General features: G+C 41.4%; 1 protein-coding gene across 4 annotated transcripts in view; it reads right to left on the reverse strand.

The window, feature by feature from the left end:
- Positions 1–22,246, reverse strand: part of cacnb4a (calcium channel, voltage-dependent, beta 4a subunit) — a 344,931-nt gene that overhangs the window by 40,801 nt on the left and 281,884 nt on the right. For 3 of the 4 annotated variants that reach the window (XM_043694193.1, XM_043694196.1, XM_043694197.1), the window contains 3 exons: positions 11,483–11,559; positions 10,265–10,284; positions 5,147–5,227 (listed from right to left, as the gene is read on the reverse strand). In XM_043694193.1, the coding sequence (XP_043550128.1) occupies positions 5,147–5,227; positions 10,265–10,284; positions 11,483–11,559 (178 nt within the window). The remainder of the gene's footprint in view (positions 1–5,146; positions 5,228–10,264; positions 10,285–11,482; positions 11,560–22,246) is intronic. The other variant, XM_043694194.1, reaches the window with a different exon arrangement.

Here is a 22,246-nt window from a genome sequence, read left to right on the forward strand (position 1 = left end):
ATCATGGTTTCTTTTTTGTCTATGTGTATATTTCTGATGATGTCCAAGAATTCCTGTGTTGATTGTATGGAGTGTTTGGATCCGCTGACCAGGTGTTTCAGTTTCTGTTGTAGTTCTTTGGCCAGTTTGTATGATGGTGTCCCTGGTAGTGATACTATGGGTCTGAGTGGGATGTCTGGTTTGTGTACTTTAGGTAATCCATAGAATCTGGGGGTGTTGTTGCTTTCCGGTTTCATTCTTTGTAGGTCAGCTCTGGTTATCTGTCCGTTTTTTTGTAGATTCCTTAGTGTGTTATTTATCCTATTGGTGAGTTGTGGTGTGGGGTCAAATTCCTTCATTTGGTAGGTGTTGATATCTGCAAGTAGTTGTTGTGCTTTTTGGATGTAATCAGATTTATCTAGGATGACCGTCATTCTGCCTTTATCTGCTGGTAGTATGATTATGTTCTTATCGTTTCTTAGTGATTTCAGTGCTTCCCTCTCCTTGGTGTTGAGGTTATGTGTTTGTCTTTTCCTTATTATCATAGGTACGACAGTTTGTCTCACTGTTTGTTGTGTCTCTTCTGTCAGTCCATTGTTCCTGAGTGTGCATTCTAGTGCTGCTAGGAGGTCTGTGCGCTTCGCAGGAGGCTCCCAAGCACTGATGATGTCGCCTAGCCAGGGGACGAAACGTTTGCAACAAAAACTTCCAGCTCGGCGAACAGAACCACAACAACGAGCACCCGAGCTACAAATCTTCGCACAAACTTTGAATTATGATAGAATCCAGGTTTTTAACTTTGCTTCTTATTTTTCTGACCTATGATTGTATTGTAATGTAACTTTTTTTTTCTTTATTTCTTTATTCTGTAACAAAACATTGTACCTAGGTACTCTGTGCCTAAGATAGCACCTTCAACAACGAGCACCCGAGCTACAAATCTTCGCACAAACTTTGAATTATGATAGAATCCAGGTTTTTAACTTTGCTTCTTATTTTTCTGACCTATGATTGTATTGTAATGTAACTTTTTTTTTCTTTATTTCTTTATTCTGTAACAAAACATTGTACCTAGGTACTCTGTGCCTAAGATAGCACCTTGTGCTGGTGACATTGTTACACTGTACTAATCTTGTAACTGAAGAAGCTGTACCTAGATACCTTTGTACCTAAGATGATGCTGTAAGTGGCAACGTATAAACATTTCACTGTAGTCATTTGAATACATGTGACGATAAAGTTTATGCAGTTCAATTTGCTTCATGTACCTGTTCTTGAGACAGGCCATAACTGGAACTGAAATTAAAATTCCATTCAATTGAAAAGAGAAACAGAACCTTAAGGTTTCTGGGGAAACATAGCTGAAACCAGATAAATAAGCACAAAGCTGTTAAAGTTCATATTCCAGCGGTGCAGCACAGGCAGGCTGAGATACGTGGAGGTTGCATCCAGAAGTTGGGAGTAGACAAATAGGTATCTGCTGCAGCTGTTTCTGTTATTTGAATGTAATGTTAGTGAATTCACATTATCAAAATAGACATGATCAGAGCTGAACAAATTCTGCAGCTGCGTTGTCTTGGGAAGACCGCACTTGTGAAACTTGGATCAGTTAGGTATTTTAAAACATAGAACTGTGGATGCTAGAGCTCTAAACCAAATTATGCTTTGTGGCTCTCGACCTGCAGGGATTGTACTAATTCATGAATGACTGGTTTATTCCACAGTTATAACTGGAAATATAATTTCCTCTTATCCATACAGCGTTTCATGATTCTTTTCTCAGTAACTGTGCTGATGTTCCTTGTATTCCTATGGAGTGCATATTCAGAGCTTGAAGTTTGGAAGATCATTACCAATAGAAAATCATGGGCTGGCGCACCACCAGAACTCAGTTTGTGCTTCTGGCAAGTGTTGGGAGCTCTGAAGAGGAAAATCTTTAGTTTAATCTAATCAATGAGTGATGGTCAAGAGACAAGGATCAAATGTAACCTATTTAGGATTGCAGCTTAAAGCAGCTTGTGTCACAGGCTTATGTGCATGGCAAATCATCCCTCTGTTTCTCACTCAAATGAAATGTTGGACTTACAAAGGTGGTGTTCAGCTTGATTTTTTGCTGATTACATTAAATTTACAGGACAAATTAGGGGGACAATACTTTGCATTAACAGTATTAACATGTGATCTTTTAGACTAATAGTTGCCACTCTAGATCCCAATGTTTGGGTTCCCCTGAGTTTTGCAAGCAACCAGTTCACAGAGTTAATGTAATCAGCAGCAAACCTGTGCAGCCTAGATATTTGCTAATCAAACTGTTCAGAAATGTCATTACATCCCTTTCAAGCAGGTGAGACTTGAACCCAGGTCCCCTGGTTCAGGAGTAGGCACACCACTACTGCACCACAAGAACCCACAACTCTTTGTTGTACGCTGGGTTAGAATGATATCACAGGATATCATTTAACAGTTAGCAAAATATGGTTAATTTTCATTTTGAGACCTTGGTGCAAAATGGAATATTGATCATGAATGTTATGATTGAAATACTGGGAGGTCACAAGATGGAATTTCCTTTTAAAGTAAAGTGGTAGATACAGATACTGTTGCAACATTTAAAAGACATTTGGACAGGCACATGAATAAAAAAGGTTTAGAGGAATATGGGACAAATGCAGGCAAATGGGATTGGTTTATGATTTGGAGATACCGGTGTTCGATTGGAGTGTACAAAGGTAAAAATCTCACAAGACCAGGCTATAGTCCAACAGGTTTAATTGGAAGCACTAGCTTTCGGAGCGCTGCTCCTTCATCAGGTGGTTGTGAAGTACAGAATTGTAAGACACAGAGTTAATTTCGAATGATTTAATTTGGGAAACCTGGTGATGTGAATGAGTTGGTCCAAAGAGTCTGTTTCCATGCTATATGACTCTATGAGACCTAACTATGGATCACGTGTCAGGTCATAAAAGCTAAAAGTTTGCATTTCATGTGCTGTTTTGAAATTAAAAGTTAATTAAACAAGTATTTTAAATTACACATCTGAATTGGAGGGATACACTAGATTAATCCTTCAATTACTACTCAATTTAAAACCTTCAGAACTAACTTCTCACACCATCCACATTAAAGCCAATTTATAGGATCAAATCTTTTACTTTGTAATTATTGTAGGAAAAATATCAATCACCATTATTGTGGTAAATCCAAGGGGCAACTGAGAATCTATACTTAATTCCTCAAAATGAAACTTTATCTTGGTTTTCTAAAATGGATTTCCACAAGGAATTCCCTAAAGAAAGCTCTTCTTATTTGTGTAGCTTGGAATTCAAAGTCAGGTCATTTGAAATCCTTCATACCCCTTTGAAAAAGAAACAGTTTATAATTTATTGCTAGCAGGAATGTCAAACTGTGGCCCTAGTCATCCCTGGGGCTGTCCCTGGAAAGCCATCTTTCAAAGGCCAGGCAACTCACTCCTAGTCTTGCACCACTGAGAAAATACATGGTCTTTCTTATGTTTATAGTAAATGACCTTGCACTTCTACAGGTTAGCTGAAATGGTTTTGGCCACTGAACCTATCATTCCTGCGATCTTGTGGCATATTTTTGCAACCCGTGAATGTATAAGTTTGAATATCTGAGTTTTAAAAAGCAAACAATGTATTAATTCTGTAATTACTAACTTGATTCAGTAATTCAGGATCCATCGATACATCAAAACCTAGCAGTTTGCATTCTATCATGAAACTATACCTGAACAAATATTTGTCTAATTGTTTGTTAAAAAAGATTTCAATAACACTTTGTCAAAAATTATATAACAAGGTGTTATGAATGTGAAGGTGTTTACTGTACCTTTGAGAGAGTGAATGCTGTTCTGCACTGACAGCTTACAAATACCTGTCATATGACTAGCTAGCAGTCTCAGAGTGTAATGGAGAATTGAAAATATGTAACATATGACTGTGAAATGGATGCCTGAGTTGGTTGGTTAAAGTTGAATTGTTGTCAAAACAGCAATCAGTTTAAATCATGCCACAATATCAAGTAACAATTTGTAGTGGTGGTTCATAGGTATGTTAAAAAAAGATAAGAACTTGGAGCAGGGGCAATTCAGCCCCTCGAGCTTGGTCTGCCACTCAGTACGATAGTAGTTGATAACATCTTCGCCTGAACACTGTTTTCCTGTCTGCTCTCCATAACCTTTAATTTATTACTAATTTAAAATGTCTACCTCCTCCTTAGGTTGACTCAGTGTCCCAGCATCCACCACACTATGTGGTAGTAATTTTCACAGATTCATGACATTTTGAAAGAGGTATTTTCTCCTCATCTCAGTTTTAAATCTGTTACCCCTTATCCTAAAACCAAGACTTCTCATTGAAGATTGCCCACAAGAGAAAAATCCACTTTACATATTCTTTGTAAATGTCCTTTAGCATCTGATATACCTCAATTAGATCTCTTCTCCTTCTTCGAAACTCGAGTGTATCTGCCCAAACTTCTCAATTTCTCTTCATAAGACAAACCCTGCATCTCTGGCATAAATCCAGTGAACCTCCACAAAACTGCTTACATTACAACTATATCCCCCCCTCAAGTAAGGCAACCAAAATTGTATGCAATACTCTAAGTGCAGTCTCACTAATGCCTTGTACAACTGCAGCATCACTCCAGCTTTGACAAATGGTCAGTTAGACTTGAAACGTCAACTCTTTTCTCTCCTTACAGATGCTGCCAGACCTGCTGAGATTTTCCAGCATTTTCTCTTTAGGTTGCAGCATCACGTCCCTACTTATGTACTCTATTCTTTCAGCAATAAATGCTAACATTTTTATTATCAGCTGTACCTGCATACCTGTTTTCTGGTATTCATGTATGAGGACATCCCAGATCCCTCTGCACAAAAACACTCCGAAATTTCTCTCTGTTTAGATAATAAGTTGCCTTTTTATTCCTAGACCAAAATGGATATCCTCACACATATCCATATTAAACTTCTTTTGCCAAGTATTACCCAACCTATCCATATCCGTTTGTTAATTTCTCATTGCAAGTTACTTTCCCACCTATTTTTAGTGTCATCTTCAGATTTGCAAATACAGCTTCACTCAGTGCCCTAGTTTATTTTCATAATGACTGATGGCAGATATAATCCATCACTATTCCTTACCTCATAACCTTTCAACGATGGGCCCACCAACACAACAGGTCTCATGGACGGTACCACATCATAAGGCGGAATGTGCTCAGTCTGTGTTAATTAAAAACAGTAATGATGCATGAGAATACTCGTTAAACGGTAATAGTTAAAACAAGCTAATATCTGATTTAAGTGGCAATGATACTTTAATGCATTGCATTGTAAGTGCCTCCTCCTGTTTTTTTTAAATCTTCCTCCTGGTGTTTACATCTTTCTGTTCCTACAACATTAATGGATCTTGTTAAGAAACTCACCTTCCAAAGTAATTTCTCTGTGGAATGTGATAGACCAATTTCCTGATATCCAGCAGAGTTTCCTGATGGAATACATTCATGAGCTGACTACTATGTACATTGAATGATTCCATTGATCCATTGGGAAACCATTTAAATTATTACTCAGGAAATTTCCCCAGGAGATGATGGAGGATTACTTTTAAAAGATTATTATGGGACTCCCCCTTATGATTAGTGGAGGACATCATAGAAAAGAGTATTCTGTGTGCGTTGGAACCCTGTCACATAGTATCACTGAAGGCTGCAAGAAACAATCGGGTTCACTTGTGTGCCCAGCAGTCAGACCAGTAATCCTTACACAGACCACTACAGACTGCCATTCAAAAAACATAGATTAAGAGTCTTTTTTTTACCCCTTGCTTTAACGAGAGTCAAGAAGGGCAGAAGTGCTGTATGCAATGTGACACTGAGACTGCCTACTTCTCTTCCAGGCTAACCTGAGGTGATAGGTGATTGTCCAAGCCAGGCAAAGTCAAACCTTCTGCACAGCTCTCAATCTGCTGATGGAGCCAGGGGAAGTAACCATAGTTCAGCAGTGATATCCTAATGAAACCAACTTGTATGAGCTTGCCAATAACATTATTACGCACATGCAACATTAGCTACACTGGCGTCATGCCAGACTCAATCCAAGAGCTACTTCAGAATGTGTTTCTTAAATATCATCTGAAATAAACAGGAAATAAAAAAAAGAGATTAAATTGGATTGCAATTTGTTTTCTTATCATTTTTGGTCTGCTACTTTGGGTAAGATTTTCGATTTATGTAGCTAGTAGTTGTAAATAGCTAACTTCACCGAATGTCAAAAGGGCTGCTAGTTTGTAATTGCTAACGAGATTAAAACATTGGTTCAGAGGTTTATAAATCCTGGAGACCCCTCCCTAACAACATTCTGGGTGTATCTCCACCATATGGACTGCAGCATTCTCATGTTCTTCTTACAATCAAATACAGTTGGATAACAAATGCTAGCCTAGAAACCAGTGTCACCCGCATCTTATGAAAGAATAAGTAAAATAAAAAAATAACTCAGGCAGGAACTTGTTTTTACTCAAAATGTGAATTTGATCAATTATTTAAGCAATTATTTACTCAGCTCTTTCTATTTATTTACTTAACATAAACATATAAATGAATATAAACACTGGCAAGTTTGTTTGACACTGGGCTTGAAAAGAATTGATTGAATAGAGGAAAATGCAGCTTTGACAATTCCATTGTTAAGTATTTGTCAAGCCATTGTGTCTCATGCATTTAATCTGAAAACAGATTAATTATGTTAGTAGGTGCAATGACAACCATTCCTGAATACCATTTGAGTCTGGAGGACTAATGTTTTAAATATATACATGCAGTGTGGTGGCTCACCCATTAGAAGTATACATTGAGAAATTATGGGTACTCCTTCCCATAATTTTCAATTTTTTAAAAATCAATTGTCAAAACATAGACAGGGTAATTAACCATCTGGCGACACAGCTGTAAGACAGCAGATTACAGAACAAGTACCGCAAGATGAGTCCACTTGTGAGAACTAGAAATGTCAAAACAAGAGTAGGCTCTCCATTCAAAGTCAGCCTTTCAATCCCTTAAATTCATCTGCTTCCTGCTTAGCTTGGTTCCTGAGGGTCCATGGCACCTTTCTTCCTGCCCACCTGCAACACTAATGTCTCTCGCACCTCATTGGTCATTGTCGATCCAACTGCCACATTGCAAGAATTTACGTTGCAGCAATGCAGGGGAGTTGATGGCCTCGGAATATTATTGCGGGACTGTTATTCCAGGGAACAGGAGAATCGACATTTCGGGCAAAGCCCTTCTTCAGGAATGAGGAAAAAGGGACCCAGGTAATGTTCCGGGGACCCAGGTAATGTTCCGGGGACCCAGGTTCGAATCCCGCCATGGCGGATGGTGGAATTTGACTCCAATAAAAATCTGGAATTAAGAGTTTAATGAAAACTGTGAATCGATTGTTGGAAAAATCCATCTGGTTCACTAATGTTCTTTGGGGAAAGAAACTGACATCCTTACCAGTCTGACTTCAGACCTACAGCAATGTGGTTGAATCTCAACTGCCCTCAGTTAGTGAAGGACAATAACCTGTTGGCCTCATCAGCTATGCCTTCATCCCGTGAATGAATGAGAAAGAAAAAAAAATTCTGACCAACTATCTTTTAAGATACATCATGCCTTTAAGAAGAGTAGGAAAACAGTGCCATGAGGCATTCAAACAACAATGCCAGGGTCTCTTGCTGTGTGCAGAACTCATTGACAGCATTAGGAAGCAGCAGTGCTCCAAAGGTTTGTAATTTGAAATAAACCTGCTGCACTATAGCCTGGTGTTGTGTGATTTCTGAGAGAAAGTGAGGACTGCAGATGCTGGAGATCAGAGCTGAAAATGTGTTGCTGGGAAGGCGCAGCAGGTCAGGCAGCATCCAAGAAGCAGGAGAATCAACGTTTCGGGCATGAGCCCTTCTTCAGGAATGGTGTGACGTCTGACTATGTCCACCACAGTCCAACACCTGCACCTCCCCACCATAGCATTAAGAAACAGAGAGCAACATAAGTACTACACTCACATATTCAGATGAGGTGGATACACAACGTTTACATGTTGCTATGTCAATTGAAAGGGACACGTGTCACTCACTACTTATGATCCTCACATCCAAAAAAACAGTTCTAACAGCCAGTCCTATGTTCCTATGTTTTGCAATTCCCACTTGAGAGAAAAGTAGATGCCCCAATTACCTTTTAAATCCCTACCATTACAGTGAAACAGTTGTGAGAAATGAATTCAGAAAAATGTGTGATTGTAACATTCTTTTCTCTTGCTACTTGCAGCCAAGAGGGCAGAATGTGAAGATCTTCAGCACAACAATGCAAACAGAAATCCTCACTCTAAATTCAGCCTGAAGCCAGTGGACATTCTGTGACCTAGCTATCACAAAGAAACTTGTCAAATAGGTGCAAATATATCAGAATTCACAAGTGTTTCTTTCATCGGTAACTACTAAATACAAAAGCAACATCAGGTGAACTGAGATATACAACTTGAGATCACAATACTCTACCAACTGATGAGCAACTTATGTTCATTGGAATATTCATTCTGTCACTGCTAGTTATTTCATGTGACTTTGTGGCAGTTATATCTGATGTTTAATTTTGAGAATCCATTGTTTGGTTAAACACATGACCTTAGCTGTTCCCAGATGTCACATAATGCGGTAATTTAAATATTAGTCCAGGAAAGCATAATGAATGTTCTGTCTGGAAATGTGGAGGCAGGTTCCACTGAGGCATTCAAGTCGGCATTAGATGATTACTTGGATAGAAATGGTGTGCAGGGCTATGGCAAAAAGACAGGTGATTGGCACTAGGCAACAGAACCTGTATAGGAACGATGGGCTAAATGGTCTTCTTCAGTGCTGTAACAATTCTGTGGTCCTGTGAACATTTGGCATCAGGATAATCTGTCACATAATGGTGTCTCACTGAATGAAACGGATTATGCCTTTTATTTGATTCTTTTAACAGAATTAGTGGATCATAAAATATTACTTTTGGTAAGACACAAGATCAGCACTGCGGTTCTAAGATTATAGAGACAATTTTAACCGTGAGGATGCATACAGTTACAATTATCCATGGCAATTACACACTGTTATTTGTCTTCCTGCAGGTTCTGATTTTAAACTGTTCTTCCAAACAGACAGAAACAGCACCTGAAATTAGTGCTCTTTAAATAAGCAAATTGAGTTCCATTGTTCTGATTAGGGCCAGACTACTATTTTAACTATTGGTCTATAGGGAGACATTTCTGATGCTCTGACCAGGCCAACAAAGCAGGAATAGCAGCCAAGGGAATAAACGATCCAAAAGGTCAAAACCGAAACAACTGCAGATGCTGTAAATTAGAAACAAAAATAGAAGTTGTTGGAAAAGCTCAGCAGGTCTGGCAGCATGTGTGAAGAGAAATCAAAGTTAACATTTCTAAGGGTCATCAGACCCAAAATGTTAACTTTGATTTCTCTTCACAGGTGCTGCCAACCTGCTGAGCTTTTCCAATGACTTCTGTTTTTGTTTCCAAAAACTCAAGTTGTTTTAATGATTTCAACTCTCATCATGGGGCTTGACAGAGCAGAATTAGTCCTCTGGGCTCTTTCCAAAGGTTTTTAATCTTCCCACGCCAGATCCTCTACCTTCACCAAAAGTCTACTGAATCTTCATTCTGAAACTTAACCGAGCCCTGAGGACCATCTTTTCTGTCGATATCAACCATACTGTGCACCTTGTATGCCACTTCCCACTGGCGCCATGCAGATGAAGTCTGGGAATTGAAAACCCCTGGTTCTCGTGCTGCCAGGATTCAGGATTGTTTATACCCACCTGGGCCCCCAAATCTCTGCATTCCTACCTGCATTCAAACCACTGCTTATATTTCCTGGATATCACTTTCCAACTGTCCAAGTCATTCTCAGTCTGTGGTCATCTGTTGGTAAGACTCTCCTTTGCTCATAAGCACTTCAGTATGCAAAACATGCATCAAATAATGTTTAAAGTTCAATGAGAAGTCTGTGGTAAGTGTCAAGAATTAGACAAAAACTCCATTCATTTTCACTTGTTGCACTCTAATGCTGTACAACACACACTCAGCTCTTGTGATTAGAATAGCTTCAGTGGATTTGACAGCCACACTGGTGACAGCCTGACAGTAACAGAAAGAAAACTACTGATTAAGTTGATAGACACAAAAGCAACACCAGGATGGAGAAAAAAAAACACTCACCACTTTTTGCTTCTGTTTTGCTGCAAAGGGGAAAAAAGCATTTGTTTAAGGAACAAACATTCTTGTCCTGGCTATCAGAATATGCAAACTTGGTAGCATCAAATCTCAAGAATTCGACTGTGAAAGGTAATTTCAGCTAACGTATTAAGCATGATTTGAAATAATATCAACAACACAGTAATTATTAAATTGTGGAAACAAAATACTGAATGTGTTCATATTATATTCAAGTGTTTGAGTTGTGCTAATGTTGGTGGCAAACTCTATGGCATAAGACTTGGGGGGAAGCAAGAATCAAATGGTATTAGCACTGGACTGTTAATCCAGAGACCCAGATAATGTTCTGGGGACGCCAGTTTGAATCCTACCACAAGAGATGGTGGAATTTGAATTCAATAGAAGGAAATCTGCAATTAAGAGTCTAATGATGACCATGAATCCATTACTGATTATTGGAGGGGTGAAGAACCCATCTGGTTCGCTAATGTCCTTTAGGAGAAAGTGAGGAGTGAGGTCTGCAGATGCTGGAGATCAGAGCTGAAAATGTGTTGCTGGAAAAGCGCAGCAGGTCAGGCAGCATCCAGGGAACAGGAGAATCGACGTTTCGGGCATAAGCCCTGAAGAAGGGCTTGTGCCCGAAACGTCAATTCTCTTGTTCCCTGGATGCTGCCTGACCTGCTGCGCTGTTCCAGCAACACATTTTCAGCTCTAATGTCCTTTAGGGAAGGCAACAGCCATCCTTACCTGGTCTAGCCTATACATGATTCTAGACCGACAGCAATGTGGTTTACTCTGGGCAATAAATGCTAGCCTAGCCAGTGATGCCGATATTCCATGAATGAATGAAAGAAAACTCAACATGGAAGAAGAACAAGACACAGGATGCAATGACATTAAAGTTGAACCAAACAAGCTTGAAATCCACTTTGGATCAGATCTACTTTCAGTCACATGCTCTGTACTGAACAACATCCTTTTAACAGTAAACTAATAAGAAACTCATTAAGAGTGCAGCATATATTGATAAACAATTCGAGTTTTACTCTCATGGTTTGTCATATCTGCTGAACTCCTGAATGTGTTACTTACTCTGCCATGCAATGTACAGAGTGATCAGGTATTCTTGCAATACCCTAAAATACCTACAGAGTTAAAGTCAGTTGGGCAATTGCAAGTTGAATACTCCACGTGTGATTTAAATAGCAAGAACAAATTCACCTGAAGAAGGGGAGGGAGAACGCCACGTACCAGACACCATATCACCGAGGCTGGAAGAAGAGTTCCCACTGGACTTCCTAATAAAACAAAATATTTCAAAAATAATTATGGGGGACGGAGCAACAGTGAAGAACATAACGGGTTACTCAGTTTACATTCAGGTTCAAAGTCCTTACAACTTTTCCGGACTTTATATCATGAACACAATGAATTCTCATGGATATGTGGACCATTTACAGGCCCATTGATTACTTTTCGTGAAACAATTTTACTTATTTTGGTTATTTTTATTTGGGTCACTCTTCAGAGGTGTGAACTATCAGAGGTTCAGCCTTGACTGATTTTTAATAAAATTATGCATCCAAAATTTACAGTCAGGGCGTTCACAACACAGATTCTCCAACCCAAATCGTGCTAGTGCGCAGTAAAACTGGAATCAGAGAATACAATTTTGATACTGTTCTATTGTCTCCCACTATAATATCTGGAAGTTCTAAATTTAAAGAAAATTATCACAAACAATGCACTAATGATAGTACATAGAACATCACAGTACAGTACAGGCCTTAGAACATAGAACATAGAACATAGAACAATACAGCACAGAACAGGCCCTTCAGCCCACGATGTTGTGCCGAACATTTGTCCTAGCTTAAGCACCCATCCATGTACCTATCCAATTGCCGCTTAAAGGTCACCAAAGATTCTGACTCTACCACTACCACAGGCAGCGCATTCCATGCCCCCACCACTCTCTGGGTAAAGAACCCACCCCTGACATCTCCCCAAACCCTTCCACCCTTCACCTTAAATTTACGTCCCCTTGTAACACTCTGTTGTACCAGGGGAAAAAGTTTCTGACTGTCTACTCGATCTATTCCTCTGATCATCTTATAAACCACTATCAAGTCACTCCAAATGTGGCCTAACCAAGTCCTGTACAGCTGCAACATCACTTCACGGCTCTTGAATTCAATCCCTCTGCTAATGAATGTTAATACTCCATAGGCCTTCTTACAAGCTCTATTCACCTGAGTGGCAACTTTCAAAGACCTATGAACATAGACCCCAAGATACCTCACTAAGAACCCTACCGTTAACCCTGTATTCCGCATTCTTATTTGTTCTTCCAAAATGGACAACCTCACACTTGGCAGGGTTGAACTCCATCTGCCACTCCTCAGCCCAGCTCTGCATCATATCTAAGTCCCTCTGCAGCCGACAACAGCCCTCCTCACTGTCCACAACTCCACCTCTCTTCGTATCATCTGCAAATTTACTGACCCATCCTTCGACTCCCTCATCTAAGTCATTAATAAAAATTACAAACAGCAGAGGACCCAGAACTGATCCCTGCGGAACTCCACTTGTAATTGGGCTCCAGGCTGAATATTTACCATCTACCACCACTCTCTGCCTTCGACCGGTTATCCAGTTTTCTATCCAATTGGCCAAATTTCCCTCTATCCCATGCGTCCTGACTTTCCGCATAAGCCTACCATGGGGAACTTTATCAAATGCCTTACTAAAATCCATGTATAGTACATCCACTGCTCTACCCTCGTCCACATGCTTGGTCACCTCCTCAAATAATTCAATAAGACTTGTAAGGCAAGACCTCCCCTTCACAAATCCGTGCTGGCTGTCCCTAATCAAGCAGTGTCTTTCCAGATACTCATAAATCCTATCCCTCAGTACCCTTTCCATTACTTTGCCTACCACTGAAGTAAGACTAACTGGCCTTTAATTCCCGGGGTTATCCCTATTCCTTTTTTTGAACAGGGGCACAACATTCGCCACTCTCCAGTCCCCTGATACCACCCCCGTTGACAGTGAAGACAAAAAGATCATTGCCAACCGCTCTGCAATTTCCTCTCTTGCTTCCCACATAATCCTAGGGTATATCCCGTCAGGCCCGGGGGACTTGTCTATCCTCAAGTTGTTCAAAATGCCCAACACATCTTCCTTCCTAACAAGCATCTCTTCTAGCTTACCAGTCCGTTTACACTCTCCTCTTCAACAATACAGTCCCTCTCGTTTGTAAATACTGAAGAAAAGTACTCAGTCAAGATCTCTCCTATCTCTTCCGACTCAATACACAGTCTCCCACTACTGTCCTTGATCGGACCTCCCCTCATTCGTTCAGCCCTCAATGTTGCATCGACCTGTGAAAACAATCTGAAATCCATCTAACCTACACTATTCCATTATTGTCCATATTCCTATCCAATGACCATTTAAATGCTCTTATAGTTGATGAGTCTACTACTACTGCAGGCAGTGCATTCCATGCCCCTACAACTCTCTGAGTAAAGACACTACCTCCGACATCGGTATTATATCTATCACCCCTCAATTTAAAGCTGTGTCCCCTCGTGCTAGCCATTAACATCTAAGGAAAAAGGCTCTCACTGTAAAACCTATATATGCCTCAATGAAGTCACCTGTCAATCTTCTCTCTAACGGCCTCAAGTCCCTCAGCCTTTCCTTGTACGACCTTCCCTCCATACCAGGCAACAACCTAGTAAATCTCCTCTGAACCCTTTCCAAAGCTTCAACATCCTTCCTATAATGCAGTGACCAGAACTGTACACAAAACTCCAAGTGCAATCGCACCAGAGTTTTGTACAGCTGCAGCATGACCGCATGGTTCTGAAATTCAATCCCTCTACTAATAAAAGCTAACACACAGTATGTCTTCTTAACAACCCTGTCAACCTGGACTTTCAATGATCTATGTACCTGGATACTGAGATCTCTCTGCTCATCTACACTACCAAGAATTTTACCAATTTTACTCTGCATTCTTGTTACTCCTTCCAAAGTGAATCACCTCACACTTTTCCGCATTAACCTCCATTTGCCACCTCTCAGCCCAGATCTGCAGCTTATATATGCCCCCTCTGTAACCTACAACATCCTTTGTCACTATCCACAACCCCACCAACCTTAGTGTCATCCGCAAATTTATAAACACATCCTTCTATGCCATCATCCAGGTGATTCATAAAAATGACAAACAGCAGTGGACCCAAAACAGATCCTTGTGGTACACCACTAGTAACTGAACTCCAGGATGAACATTTCCCATCAACCACCATCCCCTGTCTTCTTTCAGCTAGCCATTATCTGATCAAAACTGCAAAATCATCCTCAATCCCATGCATCTTTATTTTAGAGTCTTAGAGATGTACACATGGAAACAGACCCTTTGGTCCAACCTATCCATGCCGACTAGATATCCCAACCCAATCTAGTCCCACCTGACAGCACCGGGCCCATATCCCTCCAAACCTTTCCTATTCATATACCCATCCAAATGCCCTTTAAATGTTGCAATTATTCCAGCCTCCACCACTTCCTCTGGCAGTTCATTCTGTGTGAAAAAGTTGCCCCTTAGGATTCTTTTATATCTTTCCCCTCTCACCCTAAAGCTATGCCCTCTAGTTCTGGACTCCCCAACCCCAGGGAAAAGACTTGCCTATTTACCCTATCCATGCTCCTCATAATTTTGTAAACCTCTATAAGGTCACTCCTCAGCCTCCGACGCTCCAGGGAAAACAGCCCCAGACTGTTCAGCCTCTCCCTATACTCAAATCCTCCAACTCTGGCAACATCCTTGTAAAGCTTTTCTGAACCCTTTCAAGTTTCACAACATCCTTCTGATAGGAAGGAGACCAGAATTGCATGCAATATTCCAACAGTGGCTTAACCAATGTCCTGTACATTTGCAACATGACCTCCCAACCCCTGTACTCAATACTCTGACCAATAAAGAAAGCATACCAAAAGCCTTCTTCACTATCCTATCTACCCGCGACTCCACTTTCAAGGAGCTATGAACCTGCACTCCAAGGCCTCTGTTCAGCAACACTCCCTAGGACCTTACCATTAAGTGTATAAGTCCTGAGAAGATTTGCTTTCCCAAAATGCTGCACCTCACATTTATCTGAATTAAACTCCATCTGCCACTTCTCAGCCCATTGGCCAATCTAGTCAAGATCCTGTTGTAATCTGAGGTAACCCTCTTCGCTGTCCACTACACCTCCAATTTTGCTGTCATCTGCAAACTTACTAACTGTACCTCTTATACTAGCATCCAAATCATTTATGTAAATGAGAAAAAGTAAAGGACTCAGAACCGATCCTTGTGGTACTCCAACTGGTCACAGGCCTACAGTCTGAAAAACAACCCTCCACCACCACCCTCTGTCTTCAACTTTGAGCCAGTTCTGTATCCAAATGGCTAGTTCTCCCTGTATTCTGTGAGATCTAACCTTGCTAATAAGTCTCCCATAGGGAACCTTGTAGCTTACTATGGGGAACCTTATCAAACACCTTACTGAAATCCATATACACCACATCAACCGCTTTTCCCTCATCCATCCGTTTGGTCACGTTCTCAAAGAATGCAATAAAGTTTGTGAGGCACGATCTACCTTTCACAAAACCGTGTTGACTATTCCTAATCAACTTATTCCTTTCTAGATTATTATAAATCATATCTCTTATAACCCTTTCCAACACTTTACCCACAACTAAAGTAAGGCTCACTGGTCTATAATTACCAGAATTGTCTCTACTCCCCTTCTTGAACAAGGGAACAACATTTGCTACCCTCCAGTCTTCTGGCACTATCCCTGTAGACAACGACGACATAAAGATCAAAGCCAAAGGCTGTGCAGTCTCCTCTCTGGCTTCCCAGAGAATCCTAGGATAAATGCCACCCAGCTCAGGGGACTTATCTATTTTCACACTTTCCAGAATTGTTAACACCTCCTCTTGTCAACTTCAATCCCATCTAGTCTAGTAGTCTGTATCTCAGTATTCTTGACAACATTGTCTTTTTTTACTATGAATACTGACGAAAAATATTTGTTTAGCAATTCCCCTATCTCCTCTGACTCCACACACAACTTCCCACTACTATCCTTGATTGGCCCTAATCCTACTCTAGGCGAAAGTGAGGACAGCAGATGCTGGAGCTTAGAGTTGAGAGCGTGGTGCTGGAAAGGCACAGCAGGTCAGGCAGCATCCGAGGAGCTGGAAAATCAAGAAATTCCCAATGAAGGGCTTTTGTCCGAAAAGTTGATTTTCCTAATCTTACTCTGGTCATTCTTTTATTCCTGATATACTTATTGAAAGCCTTAGGGTTTTCCTTGATCCTATCTGCCAATGACGTCTTATATCCCCTCCTGGCTCCTCTTAGCTCTCTCTTTAGGTCCTTCCTGGCTAACTAGCAATTCTCAAGTGCTCGAACTGAGCCATCACATCTCATCCTAACATAAGAACTACACCAGAACTATTTAGCAGTATAACCTTCTGAAAGCTGCAGGAATATGGGGAAAGAGCCAAGGAGCAGGGCTCCCTAGATTGCTTTCCAAAAGAGCTAATGCAGACTTAATGGGCCAAATGTTGTCCTTCTATTGTGTTCCTAAGAGAGCAGTCCTATGAGAGAGTACAGTATACAGGGTCTCCTGATTTAGGAGGGATGCAGATGTATTAGAGGCAGTTCAGAGAATGTTTATGAGTCTCATACCAGGAAAGAGTGGGTTGTGTTTTGAGGAACGGTGGACAGGCTAGGGTTGTACCTGCTGGACTTTGGATGTGTAACAGGAACATTGTTGAAACATGTAAGATCTTCAGAAGTCTTGACAGGGTGATAGGAGAATGAGTCCAGTGACCCTTTCTCAGACTGAGACTCGAAACGTTAATTCTGTTTGCTCTCCACAGATGAGGAGTTTCTCCAGCAATTTCTGTTCTTGTGTGTTTCAGATCTCCTGCATCCACAGGTCTTTGTTTCATTTTTGTTTCAAATGTCCAATGGGTTCACGACATTCACTTGGGAAGGATATTCTTACCCATTCTGCCAAATATGTAGCTCCACTAGGCCTGCTGCTGCTGAGGTTCCGATTCTTGGATCAATCTGGGGAGCCTTGTAGTGCATGCTGGATAGAATGTGCCCCATAATCCCAGCATGCTGTGCTGTGCACAACTGAAGCAGACAATGAGGGAATGCCATGGAAGAGGAGGAACAGTCTTCCAAGGAGGAAAATGAAGATATTGAGCAAGACAAACATTGCCTTCTGCAAAGATAGAGGACTGTAGCATTAAGTGCAACAAGTCAGACAGGACTTAATTGACACCTATTTCCAGAAGATGTGAGCTACATACAGTGATCATTCATTTACTGTAGTCATTGGTGTTTGAAAAGCAAACAGATCCTGTCTTTTCTCAGAGGCAAAAGCAACATTTTGTCTTTTGTTCATTTTGGTGGTTTCTGAATAAAAGTAAACATTTTCAATTATCTGAAGGCCTTTCAATACATGTTTGTCCCATGTTGAACAATAATGCTACACTGGGCATTGGGGAAAAGTAGACAGAGTACGAATATGGGATGGCGTTAAAGATGGGCAAGATGTGTAGTTTCATCTTTAAATAGCAATAAATGTACAATATGACGTGCAATGGAAGTGTCAGACATGCCACCTCTGTGCCCTGAGAAGGGTTTGTTTGTGGTTACCCTGCTACTAAGTCCAGGGTGAAAGACAACTCTTGATTGGCAGCACTTGACCATGTGCACAGCTCGGCTTTAAAGATGGTTCCAGATCCAGGGATTCTGTGTGTTCCAGGCAGTGACAAGTACTTCAAACTGTGATGGGAAGAAGTAGATAACAGTATAGGAGTGGGACTGTAGGAGTGGGGTGCATAACTGACCAGCTGTATTTGGGAAGATAGCAGGAGAAATCTCACAAAGTCTCATGGAAAGAAACCCTCTGTGAAATATGCCAAAATTGACACAAAGCAGCAGTGGACCATTAAAAGAGAGGAGTAGCCACCAAATTATTCTTCTGGCAATACGCCCTCCTGGACAATGAGCCAAATAGTAAAGTTTGAACTGCAGTATCATGCTTCTGTCGACCAGCACCACTGAGGCAAGTCTGTGTGCAATGATTGAGCTACATAGAGCTACACAATATAAAATACAGGAAGGGAGCTACACAGAGTGACACAATATAAAATACAGGATTAAATACAGGATATTGTACCCCAACATGCCAACATTTTCATGCAAGACTTCTTCTCTACGCAGGACTTCCAAACAACACCATGGCGACGAGTCACTGAAACAACTACACAATGACATCAACGAGTTTCATCCCACCATCAAACTCACCATGGACTACTCTCACTATCTGTCTCATTCTTGGACACATGCACCTCCATCAAGGATGGGCATCTCAGCACCACCCTCTACCGCAAATTTACAGATAATCTCACAATCCTATGCTTCTCCAGCTTCCTCCTGAAACATATTAAAACAACCATCCCCTATGGACAAGCCCTACACATACACAGGATCTGTTCAGATGAGGAGGAGCGTGACGGACACCTGAAAGTACTCAAGGATGCCCTCATAAGAACTGGGTACAATGCTCAACTCATTGACCGCCAGTTCCAACGTGCCACAGCGAGGAACCACAATGACCTCCTCAGGAGACAGACACAAACTGCAACCAACAGGGTACCCTTCGTGATCCAGTACTTCCCAGGAGCCGAAAAACGACGCCATGTTCTTTGCAGCCTGCAACACGTTATCAACGAGGATGAGGACCTCAACAAGACCTTTCCCACACCTCCACTTCTCGTCTTTAAAGAACCGCCAAACCGCAAACAGAGCATTGTTCGCAGCAAACTGCCCAGCTTTCAGGACAACACCCTACAACCTTGTCATGGTAGACGCTGCAAGATGTGTCAGAGTGTCGACACAGATACCACCATTACACATGGGGACACCTCCCACCATGTACATGGCAGGTACTCATGCGACTCAACCAACGTTGTCTGTCTCATACCCTACAGGCAAGGATGCCCTAAGGCATGGTGCATTGGCGAGATCAAGCAGAGGCTACAGGGATGCATGAATGGACACCGCACAACAATCAACAGGTAGGAGTGTTCCCTCCCAGTCAGAGAACACTTCAGCGGTCCGGGACATTTGACCTCGAACCTTGTGGTGACCGTCCTCCAAGGGGGACTTCAGGACAGGCAACAACAAAAAGTAGCAGAGCAGAGGCTGATAGCCAAGTTCAGTACCCATGGGGATGGCCTCAACCGGGACCTTGGGTTCATGTCACACTACATGTGACCCCATTGCACTTCACACACACACACACACACACACACACACACACTCACTCCGACACACACACACAGACACACACACACTCCAACACGCACCACACTTGTGTACATACACACACACTCCTATACATACACACATTCCTACAGACACACATGCACATTCTGACAGACACACTCATGCAGACCCTCTCTCATACTTTCACACATACACTCACACAGACTTATACTCCTTTACACTCACACTCAGACACATACACACGTACAGATATAAGTTTGTGGGGTGAATCTGTAAGTCCAGAATTACATTTCACTTTGCTCAAAAACTGCATGAATCCATGTAAGATTCTGTAAATCCATTTTTTAGATTAGAATCAGCCTAATCAGTGTGGCACAGACAGTCTCACACAGGGAAGCTCACACCTTCAACACATTATCTGGGCCAGCATGACACCAATTGTTAAAGTTCACTTGAGAATGTAGCTTTTAAAAACGTTTTGTGTTTTACATATGAAAGAACCAAAACCAACATGGTCATTCTAACAGAGGAGAGACTTAACAATCAATCCAGGTCTTTTTCAATATATAATTTCAGTTACATCACAATATAAACTTTTGCGATAAATTCTGTGTCTTACAATCTTATACTCCACAACCACCTGATGAAGGAGCAGCACTCCAAAAGCTAGAGTGCTTCCAATTAAACCCGTTGGACTATAACCTGGTGTTTGTGATTTTTAACTTTGTGCATCCCAATCCAAAACCGGCATCTCCAAATCATAAAATACAGGAAGGGAACTACTCAATTTAAAATACGGGGAGGAAACTACACAGAGCTACACAACAAAGTACAGGGAGGGAGCCATACAGAGATGCATAACACTGACAAAATACAAGAAGGTATGTATTTTGTGCAAAAAGCCTGCAGAAGACTTTGTACTATTTTTACAAAGCACAGTTGAACAAAGAAGTAAAATTCTAGCTTGCAATACAGCATTTTAAAATGCTGTATTATAAGCTAGAATTTTACTTCTTTGTTCAACTGTGTTTTGGAAAAATAGTACAATGGAGATAAGGAGAAATCTCTTCAGCCAGGGAGTGGTGAATTTACAGAAGGTTGTGGAGACCAGGTAATTGAGTATATTTAAGAATGAGAGAGATAGGTTCTTGACTATCAAGGGGATCAAGAGTTACGCACAGAAAGCAGAAGAATGGGGTTGAGAAACTTAGCCATGATTGAATGGTGGACCAGACTCGATGGGCTGAATGGCCTAATTTCTGCTCCTAAGGTCTTATGGTTTTTTAAACTTTCGAATGGGCTTTTTTCTGCCTGTAACCTTAGACTATGCTGCAGTCATCCAGGCATGTGCAACTGAGTACTCATCCCAACACACTGCTCTTATTCAACAAGAAACCTCTTCAGCCACACAGGCATCCCATTAACCTTCTGAGCTTTATATCCTCATCAGTAAGATTCAGGCCTTTCAACAGTGTTTAGCTTCTAGGGCCAATGCGGTATGGAGTACACATTTGTCCCAATAATGATCAAGCCCCCCAAAATGAAAAGAAACTTCAGACATTTGATAGGAGCACTGTAATTGCACAGTAAAAATAGGGAACAATACACTGTCAAAAATGCTATCTTTTGGATAAGATGTTAGTCTCTGTCTCCCTGCTTGAGTTGATGTGAAAGATCCTATGATGCTACCTCAAAGGTCACGGTGCCTTTGTTCATGCTTAGCCCTCAATTCACATGATAAAGTAGATTATCACATTATCATTATCACATTGTTAACAATGTTCTTTCATTTAAAAAGAGAATTGGCAATACAGATGTTAGCTTGTGATGCTGACATCGTCAAAGCAGAAGTGAATCCCTCTGTACACACTAAGATCATTTCCATTTCCTTCCTGTCTGGCTCCGATGCAACAATCCTCTGGTAGCTTCAACAGAACCAGAGGCAGACTGTCCATTTCTCTGCTCTGAGATCAGAGATGCCTGTGGTGGCCCTCCTTTGGGTCTTTGTGCTCATGCACAGAAGGACTTCAAATATGCAGTTTTGTCCCTGATATTATCATCTCTGTCCCCATTTTCCATCTCAGGACCCATCTTGCTTATCCAGAGCTCGACAGGCAGATGGCTACAGTTGAGGGTGGTGTTCAGCCATCAAGGACATTCTTTGGTCAGTGCTTGGCAAAGTGGCAACCATAATGTGCCAACTGTTGGTGGGCCCCATTATATGCTCTTGTTAGCCTGTCACATCTGATGCTCCATGAGCTCAGCCATTCTTTTTGTGGAGCTGTTCATCAGCCTAAATGCCTGAGACAGAGCACTTATGGTAGAGATCTCCTCATTCATCTTCTGTGCAAGCATGAACACTATTCAAAGCTTGGGAGAAGATTTGTAGCTCGGGTGCTCGTTGTTGTGGTTCTGTTCGCCGAGCTGGAAATTTTTGCTGCAAACATTTCGTCCCCTGTCTAGGTGACATCCTCAGTGCTTGGGAGCCTCCTGTGAAGCGCTTCTGTGGTGTTTCCTCCGGCATTTATAGTGGCCTGTCCCTGCCGCTTCCGGTTGTCAGTTTCAGCTGTCCGCTGTAGTGGCCGGTATATTGGGCCCAGGTC

Source organism: Chiloscyllium plagiosum, chromosome 7, assembly GCF_004010195.1.
Source record: "Chiloscyllium plagiosum isolate BGI_BamShark_2017 chromosome 7, ASM401019v2, whole genome shotgun sequence".
NCBI classification, from domain to species: Eukaryota; Metazoa; Chordata; class Chondrichthyes; order Orectolobiformes; family Hemiscylliidae; genus Chiloscyllium; species Chiloscyllium plagiosum.